General features: G+C 38.3%; 1 protein-coding gene across 1 annotated transcript in view; it reads right to left on the bottom strand.

Annotated features, from left to right (window-relative positions):
- Positions 1 to 218: 218 nt before the first annotated feature.
- SLC15A4 (solute carrier family 15 member 4) overlaps positions 219 to 20,345 on the bottom strand; it is a 29,122-nt gene continuing 8,995 nt past the window's right edge. Inside the window, exons 2-8 of the mRNA XM_075176806.1 lie at positions 18,311 to 18,606; positions 14,468 to 14,636; positions 11,461 to 11,532; positions 8,061 to 8,229; positions 4,741 to 4,896; positions 2,983 to 3,141; positions 219 to 2,078 (exon numbers count right to left, since the gene is read on the bottom strand). Coding sequence (XP_075032907.1) covers positions 1,945 to 2,078; positions 2,983 to 3,141; positions 4,741 to 4,896; positions 8,061 to 8,229; positions 11,461 to 11,532; positions 14,468 to 14,636; positions 18,311 to 18,606 — 1,155 coding nt within the window. The 3' untranslated portion in view covers positions 219 to 1,944. The remainder of the gene's footprint in view (positions 2,079 to 2,982; positions 3,142 to 4,740; positions 4,897 to 8,060; positions 8,230 to 11,460; positions 11,533 to 14,467; positions 14,637 to 18,310; positions 18,607 to 20,345) is intronic.

Here is a 20,345-nt window from a genome sequence, read left to right as displayed (position 1 = left end):
CCCATCATTTATACCGTCTACTCAAAACTTTTAGATGAGATGACAGACAAGTCCGAAAGGAGCAAAATGATTATGATCACTGATGGAATGGATTAATGGTACCACACTGGTGGATAATGAACCAATCCAAAATTATATAGATTGCTACAATGTTTTATCAGTTCACGGTCACGCTATGCATTGGGAAAGTTTTCTATTACAACAGTACTTTATTTAAAAAAAAATATATACACACACACAAGTCAAAATAATACTTTCAGATAACAAATGGTTATACTGGATGCTCTTTGGAGCAGCAGTGGGAGGCCACAACCACTTTTATATTCCTGTGGATAAAGCAGAAAGGTGTTGATTCATAAAATCACTACTTGCCTACATTTGTGCATACCAGATGCATTACTAGCATGTGCTACCGAATTAACAAGTGCAATTAAACTCACTTTATTAAGTTTGTACCCTGACATGCTTCACATGTAACTAAAATGTAGAGGAATAGAATTGCTTTTGAAACTTATTTATGAATATTAATTTAGCATCTACCATGATTATTGGACTTATAATAATTTTTAAACATTTATTGCTGTCCGATTGCTACAATATCATACTAAGATCACTTTGGAGAAATATTTGTAAATGAGAATTTCCAACCATGAGAAAACAAATGAAATAAGAATTAAAGAGGGAGGTAGTATTCAGAATTAATGTGAAAACACCATAATGGTCATCTAAAAACATAATCAATGGATAATCACTGCTGCTGATCACTGGAAGGAAATAGAGAAGTAACTCATGGAAGAGCTGAACAGAGGGTTCATCCCTATGTCGTCATCATTGTACACACAAAAAAGCAGAGTAAAATTGTTCTTAGCCATACCATAAACTATTTCACACAGACCAGTGGTTGGAACCATCTGAATTCATGAGAAAAGGCAAACGGATTATTACAATTTCAAAATGTTGGCAGCATAGATCGAAGGCAATTGCTATAGGTATGGACATAGGTAATAATGTTTATGTATTAAATAATGTCTTGATTTTCAAAGTTCCTACTCTTGCTACCATTCCCTATGTGTTTTGCCATTCACTGACCGTTATATTTTGCACACTATTTTCTTTATTAAATAAGCAAGGCATTTTCTTACATTATATACAGACTTGTGTTATGAACTCCATGTCTACACCACTTCCTATTCAGAAGGCACAGGATAACACTAGGAGTTATGCATACATAGTAACTCATCATGTGAAAATGAAGGTGTCATGGCCATAGGATTAGTTATCCCTACTCCCCCTCAGAGAACTCGTGCATTATATGAGTGTGTATTGCATAGTGGAAACATGAGCAGGGTACCCCCACAGCAATACTAGACCATATGTTTAGTCAATATCCCCCTTAGAGTGGTGAACCAAAAGTTAAGGAAATCAAAAAAGAAACGCTCAATGATTACTTCCTGGACTACACAAATAAAACTGTAACAGCCACAAAGTGGTAATACTAACAATCATAAAAAGCTAAGAGGCAATAATGTGACCATCAAAAAGCCCACTTCGGTTAGTCTTGCTAGATTATTTCACACATCATTATTTTAGTTTTGCCATTATGCAAATTATCATGCCATTTAGTAGGCCACCAAGACGTCTAACAATCTAAGTATGTAATTATCAATACAGATCAGCCCACAGTCCAATGACCATTTTACAGATAATGGCAGGCCTGTCAATATTTTCAGTGTATCATTGAGGCTTAGAACTGTCCTGCAGTATCCGAGTAGTGCAACATAAGTGATCTTTAAATAAAGTCTCCACTTTGAAAAGGGCACTTGGAGCTGTGACCATTGCAGATGGACATCATATTGATTGTAAAGAATGTTGCAGACACTCTTATCCCAGCTGCCTGTTCAACAAATGCTCCACAAACCGCTCTTCTGATTTCCACAAAAATTCTTACAGGTTTCCATTTGCTTTAGTCTGCTGGCGCTCATATTTCACAGAAATGATGAGAAAAACCAGGAGGGTTACTGCCTGTATAGCAGCCAGTAGGAAGAAGTAATAGTTCAAGTGACATTCATTGATGTTACCTAAAAATAAATATTAAGAACAGTATAAGATAACAGCAACTGTAGTAACATTACATGAGATCAATACAAATGGTTTCTGTGTCCTGATTGATAGACAAAAATACACTTTGGTCCAAACAAACTGGACTAGAGCAGTACCCACCTACATGACCCCAAATGTAACCAAGGTTGTGCCTACTATATGTATTTAAGGCTCATTTAGCCCCAGTTTTGGTCTGGTGATGGCATAAAGAAGCTCAATGGAGACACAGGTATCAGATTAGAAATGAGTAATAAGTGATTTCTTCAGTTCACTTCAGATACGTTTGACTGAATATATACTAGAATATGATTAAAGTAGTTGTCTACTTTCAGAGAACTTTTCTCCAAGTTTAACCTTCTCCCTCAAGTACAGCGGAGGTCAATGTGTCCCTCGAAATCACCCTGTTAGCCTTCATCATAGGGACCAACTTTTAGAATTATTGGGAGTGCTCCGGTTACTCTACACCTCCCAATACAACTGAAAAAAGCCATTCATAGACTTGGCTAGTGGCAGCACAAATATTGGGGGTGCTCAAGCACCCATAGACCATTCGCCTTTGATTTTCAGAGAGTCACCAGGCTCATACTGCTGAATAAGACACATATCTACACATGCTGTGGATAAGAAGCTTGTTTCATTGCAGCTCCTGATAGATGGTAATGAGCCTCTTCAAACACTTTCTACCCAAAGCAGCTGTGTCTTGCTAGCCCCAAAGCACTATTGAGGCAGTGGCGGGGATCCCTGATGGGATGGGGTCCCCCCCTCTACATGCTATCTTAAAGGAAGTTTGGAAAAACCCTTTTAGATATTGAAACGGTGAAATGTGACTCAGTTCATGTGTGCTAATCTAGTATGTAAATAAAGCAGTGATAAGTAACTTACCTAGATCTGCATGACTGCTCATCCATCCAACTGAAGGCAAGGACACCAAAGCAAGAAGTCCAGAGCCAACAAATGATCCAATACCAGAAAAGAAAAAGAATAACCCCATAATAGCACCCTGCATGGATTTAGGTGCTGCTGAGTAGGCAAATTCCAGTCCTTTTAGGAAAAAAAAAAAAAAACAAGACCGTATGTTAACCCTCTTTATAAAACATCTGATATGACAAATCTTTCACAACTTCATTTTCTATACATACATATATACACATACACCAGACAAGCTTAGGTGTTCCTTTGGTTAAGTTTTGTAGAGAAAAGGGAAAATAAAGCGCATTAGTTGTAATTAACCACATTTTGAACTCCAACACAAATAAAAGTCTGACAAATGTTTTGAAAAATCCATATACATGGATCCACAGTATATTTAGCAGCTATTTGGGGTGCACATAAAATTGTTTCCATCATTACATCTGGAGATTATAAAATAGCAAGGATGTTGTGAAAGATTGTTATACTTTGAGAGTATTTTCCCCCCAACATTATTTACATATAAAATGGTAAAAAAACAAAAACAAAAATAGAATTAACTTGATGCATGGCATATGTGACATTCTAAGTGACTGGTGATCAGAATGGAAGCAATTTGAATTATTAGGCGTTTTGCCATTTGATTATTTAATCCGAAAATAACTGAAGTTTTATTTTCAACAATATAATATACAAGTCTGTGTGCAAGTGAATCTCAGCAGCCATGTTGTGAATAACTTCAAGCTCTTGCTATAAGGAAATGTAAGAAAACCCAGGTTGTGTGCTGCAGTACCATCCACAGCCTGCAGACAGCATTACAATACAGCATTGGATGAACATACTTCTAAATCAGGTTTCAGTAAAAGAATTGAACAGTGTAATCTTACAACAATGGAACACCCTCCAGTGAAAGTGTTAAAGTATTATTCCCTTAAAGTGCTTTCATGCAAATACTAAAACAAATTAGCAGATTAGTCCCACACGGTAATAAAGAAATCAGAACTGCAGGTAGGCAGTTTGAAGATTTCACAGAGCCAGTAATGTGATCCTGAATGTTTCAATATTGCAACAAGTGACTGGAATTTCTCAAGAGCAGCAACAGCTTAAAAGCCCAGGCTATCTGAATAAAGGCACAAGTCTAACAAGCACATCATTCTTACATTTCCAGGAAGACAACTTAAATTTATTGTAATAAAGTGGGGAGTAATGTTTAAATACAATTATGAAACAAACAGTACTCTCAGATGACGGGAAAAGTCTAAAAACACCACAAACGTCAAGTAAAATAAAGACACACAAAGCAAGTTAGAAATTGATCACATTGGATCACTTTATTGTTTGGTTCAGCGTGTAACTTTCCATTAAGAATGTGAACAGTAAAATAACATTTTAAGCTAGCCCTGACCTGTGCAAAACATCCAGTTTTATGTATTGTATCTACTCTTTATTTACTCTACTGAACAGTTTCAGTAATACACAATAAAAAAAACTATTGTATAGCAGTTTGACACTGTGTCCAAGCAATTTTTGTGGAGTAAAACATAGAAACCGGCAATATAAAATCATGGAAACGAACCCACTGAAATGAGACGGGAAAAAATAAACAAAGTTTAAATTCTTAGAAATCTGGCTGTGTAAATTGGGGGTTTGAGTAAGTTCCAGCTTAGTGTACTTGTCGTTTTGAAGACATTTAAAATCTTGCGATCCCCTACAAAGCACTGTACCACTTACCTGCTATACTTGCAAATACTTCACTAATTCCAATTAGCAGATACTGAGGCAGCTGCCACCATATGGCGATATCAGCAGCATAATATGTGACATTACCAATCTTTTGTGTAATTGTATGCTGTACTACAATCTTCAATCTTTTACTTTCCAGAATACCTAGATATTTTCATCAACAAAAAAAATGAAAGGGGACATTACATGTGTTGTCATGTAAATTATTCAATTAAACATAAGAGACAAAGACAGTGTAAGGAGATGGAGAAACGGAAGCATATCTTTGCAGTACCTACGTGATTCATTGGTTCAGAGCTCCTAACAACTACAGTACTAATTAAATTGTACTGAAAACTGAGTTAGTAGAGTTCTGGAACTTCCCCTGGTGTGCGAGTTTTATATGCCCTGAAAGTCTCACTGCTAGCATGCAGGGGTCACTGTATACAACCATGCCCCTTTTCTTATATGGCACTGCTGCTCTGCTGTCAGAATTTTGCAAGCCACCTGAGCTAGATATGCCCAGGAGGAATATGGTTCTGCTGGACTTGAACCATGAACTCTGAATTATAGCAGTGCAGCCTCTGGATAGTGAACCACAGTTTCAGTTAACAACCTAATGCACCCTTTCATGGTAATTTCATTTGTGCATCAAGGAGTGACTTAATGACCTGCTGCTAGTAATGAGTTAACAGCACCTGAGGATTGTTGCAGGCCTATATAAGCAGCACATTGCTGATTTATTCAGCTTTTCTCAATTGTGAACCAGCACTTAAATCGGACTAAAAATCTTGTTCACGGGTGGAACGATGTCGTTCCAACTCTGCAGTGTGTATGCACTCATGACCAGCAGTGTAGCAGATCTCTATGGAGTGTGCATAGTCACAATCCTTTCAGCAGATTGTTATGACAGATCTAGAGCACAGATCTGACCGTAAATCGTCTAAAATGTCAATAATGTGTACACAGGGATCGGCATGCTGATCGGGACTTTCAGTTGTTGGTAAACAATAATCACATCAGGAGAAATTTTCTGTTGTGTACCCAGCCTAATCAGTAAAGTTCACTACATCGTTTACAATGATTAGGGGAGCCCCTGATTAACATTCTCTGACAAACTGTCAGGGGCGCACACAGGATTGTCAGGCCCCCTGACCGAAAAAAAAAAAAAAAAACCAGGAGCAGCTCCGTTTCGGCAGCGCTGTCCTATACAGCAGCCACGGCGCTGTCAAAGAAGCGTCCGCACCGGTGCTGTATACAATACAGCACCGCCTCGGACGCTTCTTTGACAGCACCGCGGCTGCTGTATAGGACAGTGCCGATATGGTGGGCACTGAGTTAGCGCAGGGGGGGGGGTTTCTGGAGACTCAAAACCCCCCCCCTGCGTGCACCACTGAATGTTTAATAACTTATTAACAAGATGGGTATTGAATAAAAGTTTTAGTCTAGGAAAATGTCACCATATCATATCGGTTGTGAAATCTTTATTAATTGAAGACTAAATATGACTTTATTAATTCTAATATTTTTATTTAAGATTTACTTGTAATTAACAAAAGATCCAGTCAACATTGCCTGAGGAACCAAAAGCAATGACCACATTCCATCCGCCCAGAGAGACAGAACTTATTGCATATTCTAATTAACTTCTTTTTGAAACATTGTAAAAAAAACACTAATAATTTATTTATATTTGTGAACTGTTTTCATTGTTCAAATGGTATAAAAACTTCCCTCTTGCTATGGTGAGTGATGAAACTCTAAGCTAACATGTTGGCTGTGCTGCATAATTCAATTCTAAGCTAATGTTTTATTAAACAAAATATATTTATTTTCCCTTTAACCACCTGGTTAAGACAATCCATTATTTTCTTCGATAGACCGATGGATTTTGGATAAATACATCTCTGCCTCCTGACCCTTGGCTCTCAGATGCCTACACACTCTGACTCAGGACTTCCTATTACAGAGTCCCCAGACTCACCCATAAGGGTAGATTTACTAAATCTTTTTACAAGAAAAATTAAAGGCATTGCTCGTAGCAGATTTTAGCGATCATTTTCTAGAATGTAATATACAAATCATAGCTTGAATCTGATTGGTTGCTATGGCCAACACATTCACTTTTCTATTTTAGAAGCTTTAGTAAATCTACCCTTAAGATGGTTCCTTCCATTGGACTCTACAAATCAGTACCTGCCAGACAAAGACCATAATTCCTGACACCAAGACATGGAAAGGAAAAGACGACAAACAAACTTGTCATTGGCCCAACCAGCCAGCAGCCGGATCAATGTCAGATTTGACTGAAGGACCCAACATCCTGAATGGCCTGATCATAGAGGGTAGTTACCACAGTTAGGTGATAACTGCATGCACTGCCAGATGTCATCATCCAGCCACATTTACCATCTGTCCACAGTTGACATCTGAATGTTCCCAATCAGATATTGATCATGATTGACAATCATTTTGGGCCAATACAAACTGCAATTTGTGTCAAGTGAGGTCTAAAAAGAGCTGGCAAAACTGCAGCATGTATGGACACCTTTAGCGTAAATGTTTTTCGTGTGTGAAGGGGCTACTATGAGGTCCACTTTTAATACTACACTGCTTCAAGATGAAACAAGCAGGTTTGCCCTAAATTGTTGCTGTTCAACAGATGATTCCTTCTCCCTAACCCTCCACTCCAGATACTTAACACTCCTGTTTCCTGGGGGGGAAAAATGAACACTATATCATATGTATTTATGTCCTTTAATAGAAAGATTGACCATCCTGCAGAATTTTGCTGTGGAGTCTTAGACCAAAGCATCGGGCACATGAGCAATGTTTCAACTCTGCATTCATCTCAAATGAAGTGCAAACACAGCAAAGCTTTGAGATTATGGACCCTCATTTTTATTAATCTTTTTGGCCCTCTTGATCTATCCTGTCTTATTAAAAATGTACATGGAAGCTCAGTCTTGTATAAAGAGATCAAGTATCCCCCAGCTTGGTTGGGTTACCACACTGTCCTTGTCTTCTAGACCTTAGACAGGTGTTCTGCAAATCAGCTGATTTGCAAACGATGGGCAAGAGCCTCTTTTTGTCCCCACTTCAGCAGCGATTACTTCTTGCCCCTCGTCCAGTTCATTCAGAGATGGGAGAAGAATATTCAGGCAATCAATAGGTGAGATGTCAACATGCACCCATGGCCCACAAGGGCCCCCTGTTTGCCCTGCAAGGCTTTTCAGTATTTGTTTTCTTTCCTCTTAGACACAGGAGCGTAACAATAACAGCTAAATTAATTGAGCCAGGCCACATACAGTTTTTACATTGATTCTTACCGGCAGCTAGAACTGAACAGGTTACAAAAAACATTCCAACAGCAATTCTCTTGAGGGATGAAGGTAACAAGCCTCTTCTTTTTAAGAACGGGTCAACCAACTTATCTTTCAGTGGTATCAGGATCAAAATAAGCACTGCATCAAACATAGTAAGCCATGCAGCCGGAAACTGTAATACAAAAGCAATCCATATCAATAAACAGGTTTAGATACTATTGATATAAAAATGTATATATGTGCTAGAGATTAAAGTATCTCAACTTCTAGGACCTTTTGAAAACTCTAAAGCAATAAAATGTGGTTCACGTTTGGACCCTATTCCACACTACCATTAACACCAGTCTACATCCTGCAGAATGATGAGGAGAGACCCGTCAGATGTGACTGAATATGGCTTTCATAGTAAAACAGCTAGGAAGGGGGTATGTATTGCATTGGCCAGGGAAATGGACAGGAGCCACAGCCAATCCAATCAGCTGCTACATGCACGGCAGGCCTATAGATCACAAGTCAATCTCCTGCCCAGCTGTACAGATAGCATTCTCCTGCAAAAACTGTAAAGATTGAATTAACTAGGAGCAAAATGCAGGTAATTGTGAAGTGATGGGGAAGGGGGTGGTCTGTGTGCTTGCTAAATAGTAAAAGTGGAAAACCCCTTTTAAAGTGACCTTCTAAAAAACACAATTAATATGACTGGTTACAGTAATGAAAACATGATGCACTAGCAACGCCCAATTCAATGTTGAATGGAATATCCACATTTATAATAGAAACTCCAATACATCTCCCTTTATAAATTATTATTATTACATTTCCCAGCACAAATTGTTTTCAGTACTGGCTGTGCACATATCTCCCCCTTACCACCCCCCACGCTGCCTGGCCATCTTTCCATTATGATATATAAGACAATACATAACCAGAATGGGGAGACTGGATGCATGGAGGAGATGCTCAGCATCAACCTGTCATAATAAGGGAGAGTTCACTACATTATAATCAATGCTGGTTTGGGCAAGCACAGGAAAACATTTTTTAAGAACACTAATTCTTCTTAAGTCCCCTTCCCAATAGTAGTTAGTTTGTATTAATTACATGTACAGTCCCTTTACATTTCAGAACATTTATCACCAGATAAGACAGAATGCCAGAAAACCATGTGTCGCTATACATACCTAGAAACCCATATTGTGCATTTTCTATAAACATGAACACATTTGAATTACAGAACTGGTCTTACCTGGATTATATAAACAATACTTTAAACAAACGAAAAAAATCATATAAAAGACAAATCATCAATTGGATTTTGTTTTCATTTATAGAAATGTTAAGTCGGCTGGTTTATTACATAAATGATATTTGTATGTGCCCATAACTTGTTAGAGACATACAGATATTACCTGCACTTATTCAGTATACAGCTATAGTTCTGTTGTTCACCATTTACAATCTGTAGATTGTAATCATCCAAAATGAATAGCAGCAAATTTAATTTTTTTTAATTTGAAACAGGATGTCTACTTAAGAGTTTTACAGGAGGTACTTAGATATTTTATGGTTCAATAGTTTATCAAACCACCTATGTATCGACTAAAAACATAATTGTTGTTTCACGTAGAGAGGCATATCCACAAGACACCAACGTTACTAGTCATACCCATGTTGAACTTTTCTTAAATGCCAACTTAGCCAAGTAATTCTGTGGGCAGACTGTCTTATTACCTCCCAGCTAATTATCAGAATTGGCTTTCAACTGTTATGGGCATTACTCACATCAGTCTTTTATTCCACACTGTATTACTTGACACTACTAACCACATAGATATTTCTGTGTACTTAATACTTCTCTCCTTAAAAGACTTATAACAGAGGCAGCTGCAAAAGTAGCAGTAAATAAAAACCTGAAAATTATCTAGCACCTATAGACTACAACACATAAAACATACTAACTGTAAGACGAGAACGTTTCATGTTTTTCTTTTTAGAATTTAATAGACTAATAAAAACACACAGATGTGTCATTATTTTACTATTTTTGCTGCCAATTTTCTTTAATAGAAGCAAGTCTGCTTTGTTGTATCCTGTTTTTTTATTTGATATAAAGTGTATCAATCACCAAACATTGAAGCAAAATGGGTCATTGCCAAGTGTTACTGATTCAAACCAATTGTGATTGTTCCGAGGCCCCACACTGCAATATCAAGCCAACTGCATGATATCGGCTGTAATATTACAGCCAACTGGGCAGCATAAAACGTCTAGTGGCACACACCATATCCTCAGCATACAGATCTACAGTGTATGATTTCACAGCATTGAGCAATCCTGTTTTATATTACCATTCAGATCACAGGTACCCAGATCATCTATCTTAGAGTGGCTACTTAATATGTCCTATAATATTTTTATGTGGGATAGATTTTATTTATAAGTTTTCTGCACCCATTAGATCAGCTTGCACACAGTGTCCCCTTGCAGTTGATGCAATGTTACATGATGTGGTTTATAACAGAAAGTGCAGCTCATCTTAAAAACAAATCTTATTTTCTATTTGGGAATCTCCTGGCTGGGTTGTAAAAAAAAAAAAAAAAAAAAAAAATATTATATTTTGAGTTCAGGTGACCAGTTAGTTTGCTCCAACTTCACCCAGCTTCCAGGAATTAACTCTAATTACTGATCTGAAAAGAAATCAAATGTTAAATCTAAGGAAGGAAAAGTATATTCTACTTTATTTTGTCATTTAGATCCAAGTCATTAATAGGTATGTCCTAAACATTTTTTTTGTCCATTATTTTACTGTAGTTACTACAACTACTGGGAGACTTCTCCATGAGTAGGGCGCTCTTTCAATAAAAAGTATTGAAGTCTTTCCTGTCTTTACTATACAGCTCATACACAATTTCAGCTGCACCTACCAGAATATTTTCCATTTTATTACAATCTTTTTGGAGGGCATTGGCAGACTCAAGACTGATCCCCGAAGTAGTCCACTGGTTACCAGCGCTTCCTCTGAGTTTACACCATTGCCACTAAACTTCCATCTCCTGTCCTTTTGGACAAAACTTTATTTATTCCACCATCTTTGAGCCAAAGCCAAATACTTCCAATTTTAACCTGGCAGTTGGTCTCTTGACAATATAGACTATTTGTCAATCATAAAAAATCAATTGCATTATTTGATGGCCATGCATCCTTCCAATATTTACTGAAGTGTTTATTAACTGCTCACACAAGCAGATCAATGCAGGAAATTCACAATGGGAAACTTTGCTTTCATCTTGATTATAAAATTTAAATCATAGCACACAAGTGTTCTGTAAAGTATTTCCCTTCCTGTTCATTAACCATACAGATTATACACATCTCCAAAACATATACATCAATAACAAAATCTTACCGTGTGATTTGCATTATTTAATATTTGTGGAATTCTCAGATGAAGGCTCTGAAGAACGTATGTAGTTTGCATCTATAAAACAAAAGTATCACATGTTCAGTCATTATTCAAATGGGATAAATATAGCAATTAAACGAAGCAGACAATATCATGCTGTTTTTATAATCATTTTAACTACCTGGAAAAGAAACACAGATGTGTCTGACCTGAAAAGTAGGTGTGTGTTATTACACAAGCAAGCAAGTGCTTCATTTCTTTGAGCATTCAAAGCTCATAACACCCAAACTTTCAGAGAATGTGGGTTACAAATTACAATTAATGCACTTGTAAGTCAATAAAGGGTCAATAAAGGGTCAATAAAGGGTGGGAGGGGGGGGGGGGGGGTGGATCATGATCCTTAGTAGGCATAATTACATCCAAGAAGCCCTGAATCTATTAGGGGACACAAATATATACTAACCTCTAAAATCAGATCCCATTGGCAAGCTGCAGGAACTTCTAAACAGATTACTCAAAGGTGGCTTTGACAATGGTAGTTTAACCAAGAATGGCTATGAATTCCTAAATTATAAACATCCGGTCATTCCGGTATTTTACCATCTGCCCAAGATTCACACATAGAAAATCCACCAGGTCGCCCAATTATCTCAGGAATCAATTCGCTAACAGCCAACTGTCACATTACATAGATTTTTTTTTCAGAAATATGTAAAGACCCAGCCATCCTATCTCCAAGACTCAACACAGATACTACAGACCTTACAAAATATCACCTGGCAAAACAAGTACTGGCTGGTCACTAGCGATGTTACGTCGCTATACATGGTGATCGGCCACTCACAGGGATTAGCCAGTATCAAATGCCACTTAACACGAGATCAAGATATCAATCCGGAACAAATTGAATTTATTTTAGACAGTATCAATTACATACGCAAACATAACTACTTTTGGTTCCAGGAGCAATTCTTCTTGCAGATTAGAGGCACTGCCATGGGGACCAGGCTTGTTCCGAGCTATGCCAACCTCTTCATAAGTAAGAGGGAAGACGAAACCATCTGGGTCCGGGCTTGGCATTGGAACGAACCTGGTCCTATGGAGAAGGCATATAGACGACATCTTCCTCATCTGGCAAAGATATGAATGGCTTTCACAAGGACAGGAAATATGTTTAGGCAACAATTCTTTAACTACAAAGATAAAACGGAAGTCACACAGACAGAGAATAAAGTCCAATTTATATCCAACTACAGCAACAAATTGAAACAATTTTTAAGAATAGGGAGATCCTCCTGCAAGATGAGGATTTCAAGAAAATTCTACCCACTTAACTCATTATAGTTTTTAGGTAGGCACCAAACTTTAAAATGAAATTGGTTAAAAATCACATTAAACCAAAACATTCTTGACAGCGGATAAGAAACCAGGGGGTATATTTACTAAACTGCGGGTTTGACAAAGTGGAGATGTGGCCTATAGCAACCAATCAGGTTCTAGCTGTCATTTTGTAGAATGCACTAAATAAATAACTAGAATCTGATTGGTTGCTATAGGCCACATCTCCACTTTTTTAAACCCGCAGTTTAGTAAATTTATCCCAAGGTGGTTTTTATCGCTGTGGCCGTTGTTTGGCATGCAGATTCACCTATCAACAGAACACAAAATCCACCACGGAGATCACCTCTACGCATATAGGTCAGATCTATAAGATTAGGGACTTTCTTACATGCGACACAAAAGATGTGGGTCACGTGTTACATGCCCATACAAGTTTCAATATGTGGGACATACAACAAGACTGCTTAATACAAGAATAGGGGAACATGTACGGAACATTAAGAAAGGGTTAGATACACATAGTGTTTCACACCATTACAAACACATACACAATAGAGACCCCTCATCTCTGCAATTTCTAGCCATACAAAAAGGTACAAAAAAACTGGAGGGGAGAAACCAGCTGTGGAAAGCACGCAGACATTCTACACCAGTAACTATGTGGACCACCAACTATTTCATTATGGGATTGCCGGCCAACAATAATGGATCGACACTACTTTCTGAGTGACTGCATAACAGCAAGTATTACGGTTTTTTCTAACCCAGCATTCGGAACGGTTTTAATCTATAACCAGTTGGACTTTGACATTTTCTGGCTCTGTATGTGTATAGATTCCTTACTGAGAAATACACCCAGTTCCTCATTTAAGTTTTTGTGAGTTTTATGTTGGACTATAAGACTGAGGCATTAGGAGTTAAGAGCCATGCACATTGTTTTAAGATTCATATTTTTATTCTATTTTTATATGTTATTATATTTCCATGGAAGTTGTGTCAAATACCGAAATAAACAAATTTTACTTTTAATACATTCATAACTCCATACCATACCTACTCAGTACAGGACCTCCAATATCGGCATTAGTTAAAATTAACCCTCCACATTGCTTTTTCAATCCGCGTTATCAAGCCCGATATCCAATTAAAGACGTATAGTCTGCCTGGGCATAGCAAGTAGTTACGTCGCACATACACCACACAGTATAAGGATATCTATTTTTACTTGGGCGTTGAACCGTAATATGCCTGGGCCACCTATAGATCTGCAAGCAACTTTCGATCCACTAAGCAAACAGTCCATATCGCAAATCTGTGCATACAATTAAACTGTGTGATGTGCATCAATAAAAAAAAAAAAGGACAGTTTAAAACACCTAGGTGTTTGACAAGAAAAACATGTTGCTGATTACAGGCTTATTTTAGCAAAAACAATAATTAGAATAGAAAAACAAAACAAAAACAAACAACATTAATTTCCCCAATGGTAGGAAAGCAGTTTGTACTGTATGCTTCCTATACTTCAAGGGGGCAGGATGGCTGCACATTAACCGAATCCCATTCAATACTTGATGTATTTTAAATGGAACCAACATTGTCACAGATAGCGTAAATAAAACACACACATACATACATATATGAGGCCTATGTCATTGATCTAAACACTGACCTGAAAATATACAGTCCAGTAAGGAATAAGTGCCAAGAAGACCGGTATCGTCTTTACAAGTGCTTTCACATCATCTACTTTATCTTCTCTAAACGGTCCTCCATGTGAACCCTTAGCCATGTCCAGCATGCTTTGGTTATGCCGCTTTGATCCATTGTTTTGGCTGTTACTTTTCAAAAAGACGGAATATATATATATATATATATAAATATCATACATTGACATTGTTTTTCACAGTATGTACAAAGTGTGGCAATTCATAAGGTAGTATTATACATGTGGAGACAGCCATTAAACCAGCAGCAATCTGTGCCTAATACCTACATAACTTTGCAATGAGTATATTGGGTGATAGACAATATAAAAAGCCATTAGGAAAAAAAGTGATCATATTATGTGTCCCTTCATATTTAGAGGCACAAATGTCCATTCATGGGGAAAAACCCCACTTGCCAGGACACAGAATATGGAAAACTAATAAAGATTAATAAACCCCTTAGGATGTTCAAGCTATGTGATGAGAGCTGCAAATGTATGGGACTCAATATTTGTGGTAACCATCTGTTGGGGATTCAGGGATAGGTAAAAACCCCTTCAGTAAAACCTGCCTCCAAAATTACAAATGGACGATAGCACCATTATCCACAAAGGAACGGGGAGGAACAGGAATGTATTATTACTGTTCGTTTTGTGTTGATCTTGCACCAGATTTGGAGTCTAAATCCCCCTTTGTATAATGATAATGCACCAATACAAGTTCGCAGTACTCTGAAGTATAGTGAACTAATGTATTGAAAAGAGAAGAGTGTTGAGTCTATTTAAATTGACGTGGATACATGTTCCATAAAAACTGCATCACATAAAAACTGGCAAAAAGCGACTCATTGACTAAACAAGCATTGTAAAAGTACTTCTAGCACATACATGCGTGTAAATGGTGTTGTTGAAAGTTTGTTATTTTCCTCATGCATCTTTAATGCAGTTTTAATGCCAGCAAAATGCATGAAATCCAGATGTAAACCAATCATGCCAGTTTTTAAAAAAAAAAAATTGAGCAATTGAGTAAATTTTATCTTCACAATTTTCAGGTTTCATAATGTATTGGTGGTTTCAGTACAATGGTGCCTGTGTGTAACATCTATATAATAAAACCAGGTTGCATAAGGATCATGTTCCTTTTGTGGTCCACTTGTATCTAGAAAATATGGCCCAAGGCTTTGCATTAGAGCTTATGGGCCCAAATGTTGTGCTATTACAGTGGTTAGAACTAGTTCTTCATTTGCCAGAAACCCTGGTAACATGACCAGAGTTTCACTATGTGGAACTTCCAGAATTCCTGCGACTACAAATAACGCTGTTCTTGGGAGATGTAATTGCTCACAGCAAAGGCATTGCAGAGAAGGGAGAAGATAAAGGGGCTTGGGGCTCAGACTAGCATAATATACTTATTTAAGCAGAACATCTAGTGTATTGGGTAATTTTATCGTTTCTAGGTATGAAGCGGTTTCAACAAGAACTCTGAAGGTATCCTGTGATATCTGGCACCAAGACATTAGTAGCAGATCCTTTAAGTTGCGAGGTGGACGTATTTTATCAGAACATCCCACAGATGCTCGATCGGATTGAGATCTGGGGAATTTGGAGGGCAAGTTAACACCTTGAACTCTGTTCAGGAATGGTTTGAGAAACATGAAAATGTTTGCATGTGGCAGGGCGCATTATCCTGCTGAAAGAGGCCACTGCGATCAGGGAATACCGTTACCATGAATTTGTGTACTTGGTCTGCAACAATGTTTGGATACCCGATACGTGTCAAAATAACTTCCACATGAATGCCAGGACCCAAGGTTTCCATGCAGAACATTGCCCAGAGCATCACATCACATCCGCTGGCTTAGATTCTTCCCATAGTGCATCCTGGTGCCATCTCTTCCCCTGGTAAACACACACACGCACCCTGTCGTCCACATAATATAAAAGAAAATGTGATTCATCACACCAGGGCACTTTCTGCCTTTGCTACGTGGTCAAGTGTCAGCATGAGATCAGTCTGACCGCTCTGCGACTATGCAGCAAGCTGTGATGCACGGAGTGTCCTGATTCCTTTCTAACATAGCCAGCATTAACTTTTTCAGCCATTTGTGCTAAAGTAGCTCTTTTATGGGATTAGTCACAGTCGCACAGATCCTTTAGTTTGTCTATTTTTCCTGCTGCCAACACATCAACTTCAAAAACTGACAGTTCACTTGCTGCCTAATATATACTAACCCTTGACAGGTGCCATTGCAAGAAGATAATCAATGTTATTCACTCCACTTATCAGTGGTTTTAATGTTGTGGCTGATCGGTGTACAGTATATGTATACAGTAGAATGACTATTGTCCCGGAATTTGGCTTCCATCCTCCTCGAGACAAATTTGGCTTGGAGGTGGCAGATAAAAGCCCTGATAGAACTTTGGGGGTGAGATTATCATAGATTTGTAAGGCGTCACAGTGCTCTGCAGTGATGTACGGTAGGGAAAACAGTACATACAAGGTAGACAAAATAAACGCAAGCATGAAAACAAAGGGTGCGAAGGACCCTGCTCATTAAAGGGCTTACATTCTAAGTGGAAGAGGGTACAGCTGAAACAAGAGGAGCACATGTGGTTCAGAGTGGAGACTTGGACAGATGCGAGGGTGTATTAGTGCGAATAGTGTTATCGGGGATAAGGTCACCTCTAAAAGAAAAAAGAAAGATTGGTTTTCAACGTCTAAAGACATTAAGCCTGCGGGAAAGTCTTATTGAGCGTGGTAAAGAATTCCATAAGTGAGGAGCAGCACAGGAGAAGTCTTGTAGGTGGGAATGAGAGGTGGTTACCACAGACGAAAGAAGGCACAGGTCAGAGGTAGATCTAAGAGCGTGAGGAGAGTATTTGGATATGAGATTTGAGATGTATGTAGGGGTGGTGTTCTTGAGGGCTTTGGGTGAGTAATTTGAATTTCATTCTGGAGGACACAGGATACCAATTTGCTTCAAAGTGGTGCAGCAGATGTGAAGCGGTAAGAGAGAAAGAAGTCTTGCTGCAGCATTTAGAATGGATGGAAGTGTGGCTATATGGGTGTCAGGAATGCCAGATAGCAGGAGAATGCAATAGTCAAGACAGGAGATGAATGGATAAGAGTTTTGGTAACATGTTGAGTAAAAAAAGGGCGATTTCTGGCAATGTTTTTAAGGTGGAGTCGACAGGACTGGGAGAGAGTCTGGATGTGAGGAATAAAGCAGAGGGTGGAGTCAAGTGTGACACCAAGGCAGCGGACTTGGGAGACTGAGGAAATTGTGTTGTTATTGACACTGAGGAAGACTTGAGGGGAGATGGTGACTCTGGCAGGAAGGAAGATAATAAGCTCTGTTTTGGAAATGTTGAGCTTTAGGTAGCGTTGGGACATCCATATGGAGATAGCAGAAAGACAGTTGGTTACACGAGATAGTACAGATGAGATTTTAAAACATCTTCCAGACCAGACTTAGAGATGCCAGAGCAGCAGGGGACTAAACTGCACATGGGCAAGGGGTGAACACCCCTGCCCCCAAACACAGACTAATCCACATGATGTTTAAGAGGATCAGCCTGGACTGGTTAAAGGGACCCATGTAACCATGTTGTGTGCACCCCATATTAACTGTGTAACATCACTACCTTTCAGTGGCGTGTAACAGCTCTTGCAGCATTAAAAATAAAAACATTTTGCTGATCCATGATAAACTCTAACAGCAACCTGGAAGCACTATTCTATAACAGACTAAACTGGTTGGCACATTTCTAATACATATTATTTATAAATTATCAGATCATACATACGTGGTTCTTGGGCTTTCTGTAGAACGCTTGCATGCACAACAGGAGTAGCCTAGAATTCTGAACACATCAGTGAAGGCACTGCCATCTGCAGGCTTGGTAATAAAGACCGTCTGTCCACACAAAAACACCACAAATGAAACACAAATGCAAGCTGTGGGGATTATATATCCAGTGAGGAATCCCACGTTCTGCTGAACGTATGCAATTCCACCAAGAGAGAAGATTGCTCCCAGGTTAATGCTCCAGTAGAACCAATTGAAAAATCTACGTGTTGCCTCTGGTCCTCGGTCTTTCACCTAAACAAAAAACAAGAGCACACCAGATTGTTATATACAAAGAAACACATCAATGTGGTAATGCACACTGTAAACCCAAACAAAATATAGTGGGGTAATCATTATGTTAATGTAGCATTAAGCATGCACTTTCTTATCTAGACTGGTAGAAGCAACAGCTTGTAATGGGACGGTTCTGAAAATAATGATCTTGCAAAGAAGAGTAGAGCATACAAAGATGTCGAAAAGGGAAAAGACATACTGTAATATACATTTTACAAAGGATATGATGGTGGACGTGGGCATGGTGTGCGGGTAAACAGACTTTCAAATAGGGCTACATAATGTATCTGCCTTGTTTTGACAACATATTATAATATAAATTGTTTTAGGACATAAAAAAACAAAACAATAACAATGTCTAGTGAGTCAAAGTGTCATCATTATGCTCATTATTGATACACATACCCATAGTACAATAACAAAACATTTTAACTAAAACTATACAACAATAGAAGGCCCTGAAACACAACTGAACATTAACATTTCCACAGTGATCCCATAACTGTACACAGGTGTAAAGCACTTATGTACCCAAGTTGTTGAAAGGGGAGCAATGCCAATGGTGAATTGTGAATTATTGAAGGCTGGAAACCTCTTTATGGTTCTGAAGACCACATTTACTATGCATTTCTGTATGATGCAATTGGAGAATGGAAATGGAGTGGAGGTAGATAGAGGCCATTTCTGTTGTATTTATGTTTGTGATTTAAAGTAGCTAGATCCCAGGTCTATATTGTACTTCAGTATTGTCAGATATTAATGCTCTATTACTAGATCAATCCAGCTAGCAATTAGATCACAATTACTATAACCTGAAGCAGCTCTTGTCTGCACATTAATGTCACAATGACATCGCCAGGTTTCCTTTGCTGCCCAAGATCCTTCTCCACACCGAGTAACAATGTGCACAATGAACGCTGTGTGCTCTGATCATCAGGAACTTGTTAGCCCTATCGCTATTTTCAAGATGTTTATATGTATTAGATAAATGAGGAGGGCACTGGATGAGAGAGTATGAAACCCTTCCCATAGATAAAGTATATTTTACAAAATGTTTTTAAATAAAAGCCACACAAGGTACTTGCAAAATAATGAATGAAATAATAGCATCAAAGTAATAAGACTGCATACCGCTACTGGAACTTATACCATCAAGGCAGGTAGAAAACTTATGCCATCCAAACAATCAGGCAGCACTGGGATCACTCGCTGTCACAGGGGTGCCGTGGCCAAGAAGAGAGAAACCAAAAGAAAAAAAAAAAAACACAAAAACTTACCAATTCGGCGGTGCCCGGGACCCAGCATCATCCTCCCTTCTCACTGAATGTCGGGTGTGATGTCATCATCACACCCGATGATAGATAGATAGATAGATAGATAGATAGATAGATAGATATAGATAGATATAGATAGATATAGATAGATATAGATAGATATATATATATATATACACACATACATACACACACAAATGTTATTTTGCATACAACTAAATAAGTATTTCTGTCCTGACCAAAATACTTGTTTTTTTTTTTTTTTGACTACTTATAAAACGGGACTGCTCAGTAATTATTTTGGAGGGGTGCATTGAAAAAAATGATGGAGACTCTAAGGGTGCCACGAGCTGCAAACGTTTGGGAACCGCTGAGTTAAGCAAAATGTACAGTGGCTGGTTGGGAAATGGCTAATCACAACAG

The sequence above is a fragment of the Mixophyes fleayi genome, chromosome 1, assembly GCF_038048845.1.
Source record: "Mixophyes fleayi isolate aMixFle1 chromosome 1, aMixFle1.hap1, whole genome shotgun sequence".
NCBI classification, from domain to species: domain Eukaryota; kingdom Metazoa; phylum Chordata; class Amphibia; order Anura; family Limnodynastidae; genus Mixophyes; species Mixophyes fleayi.
This window is presented reverse-complemented; position numbering and strand designations above follow the sequence as displayed.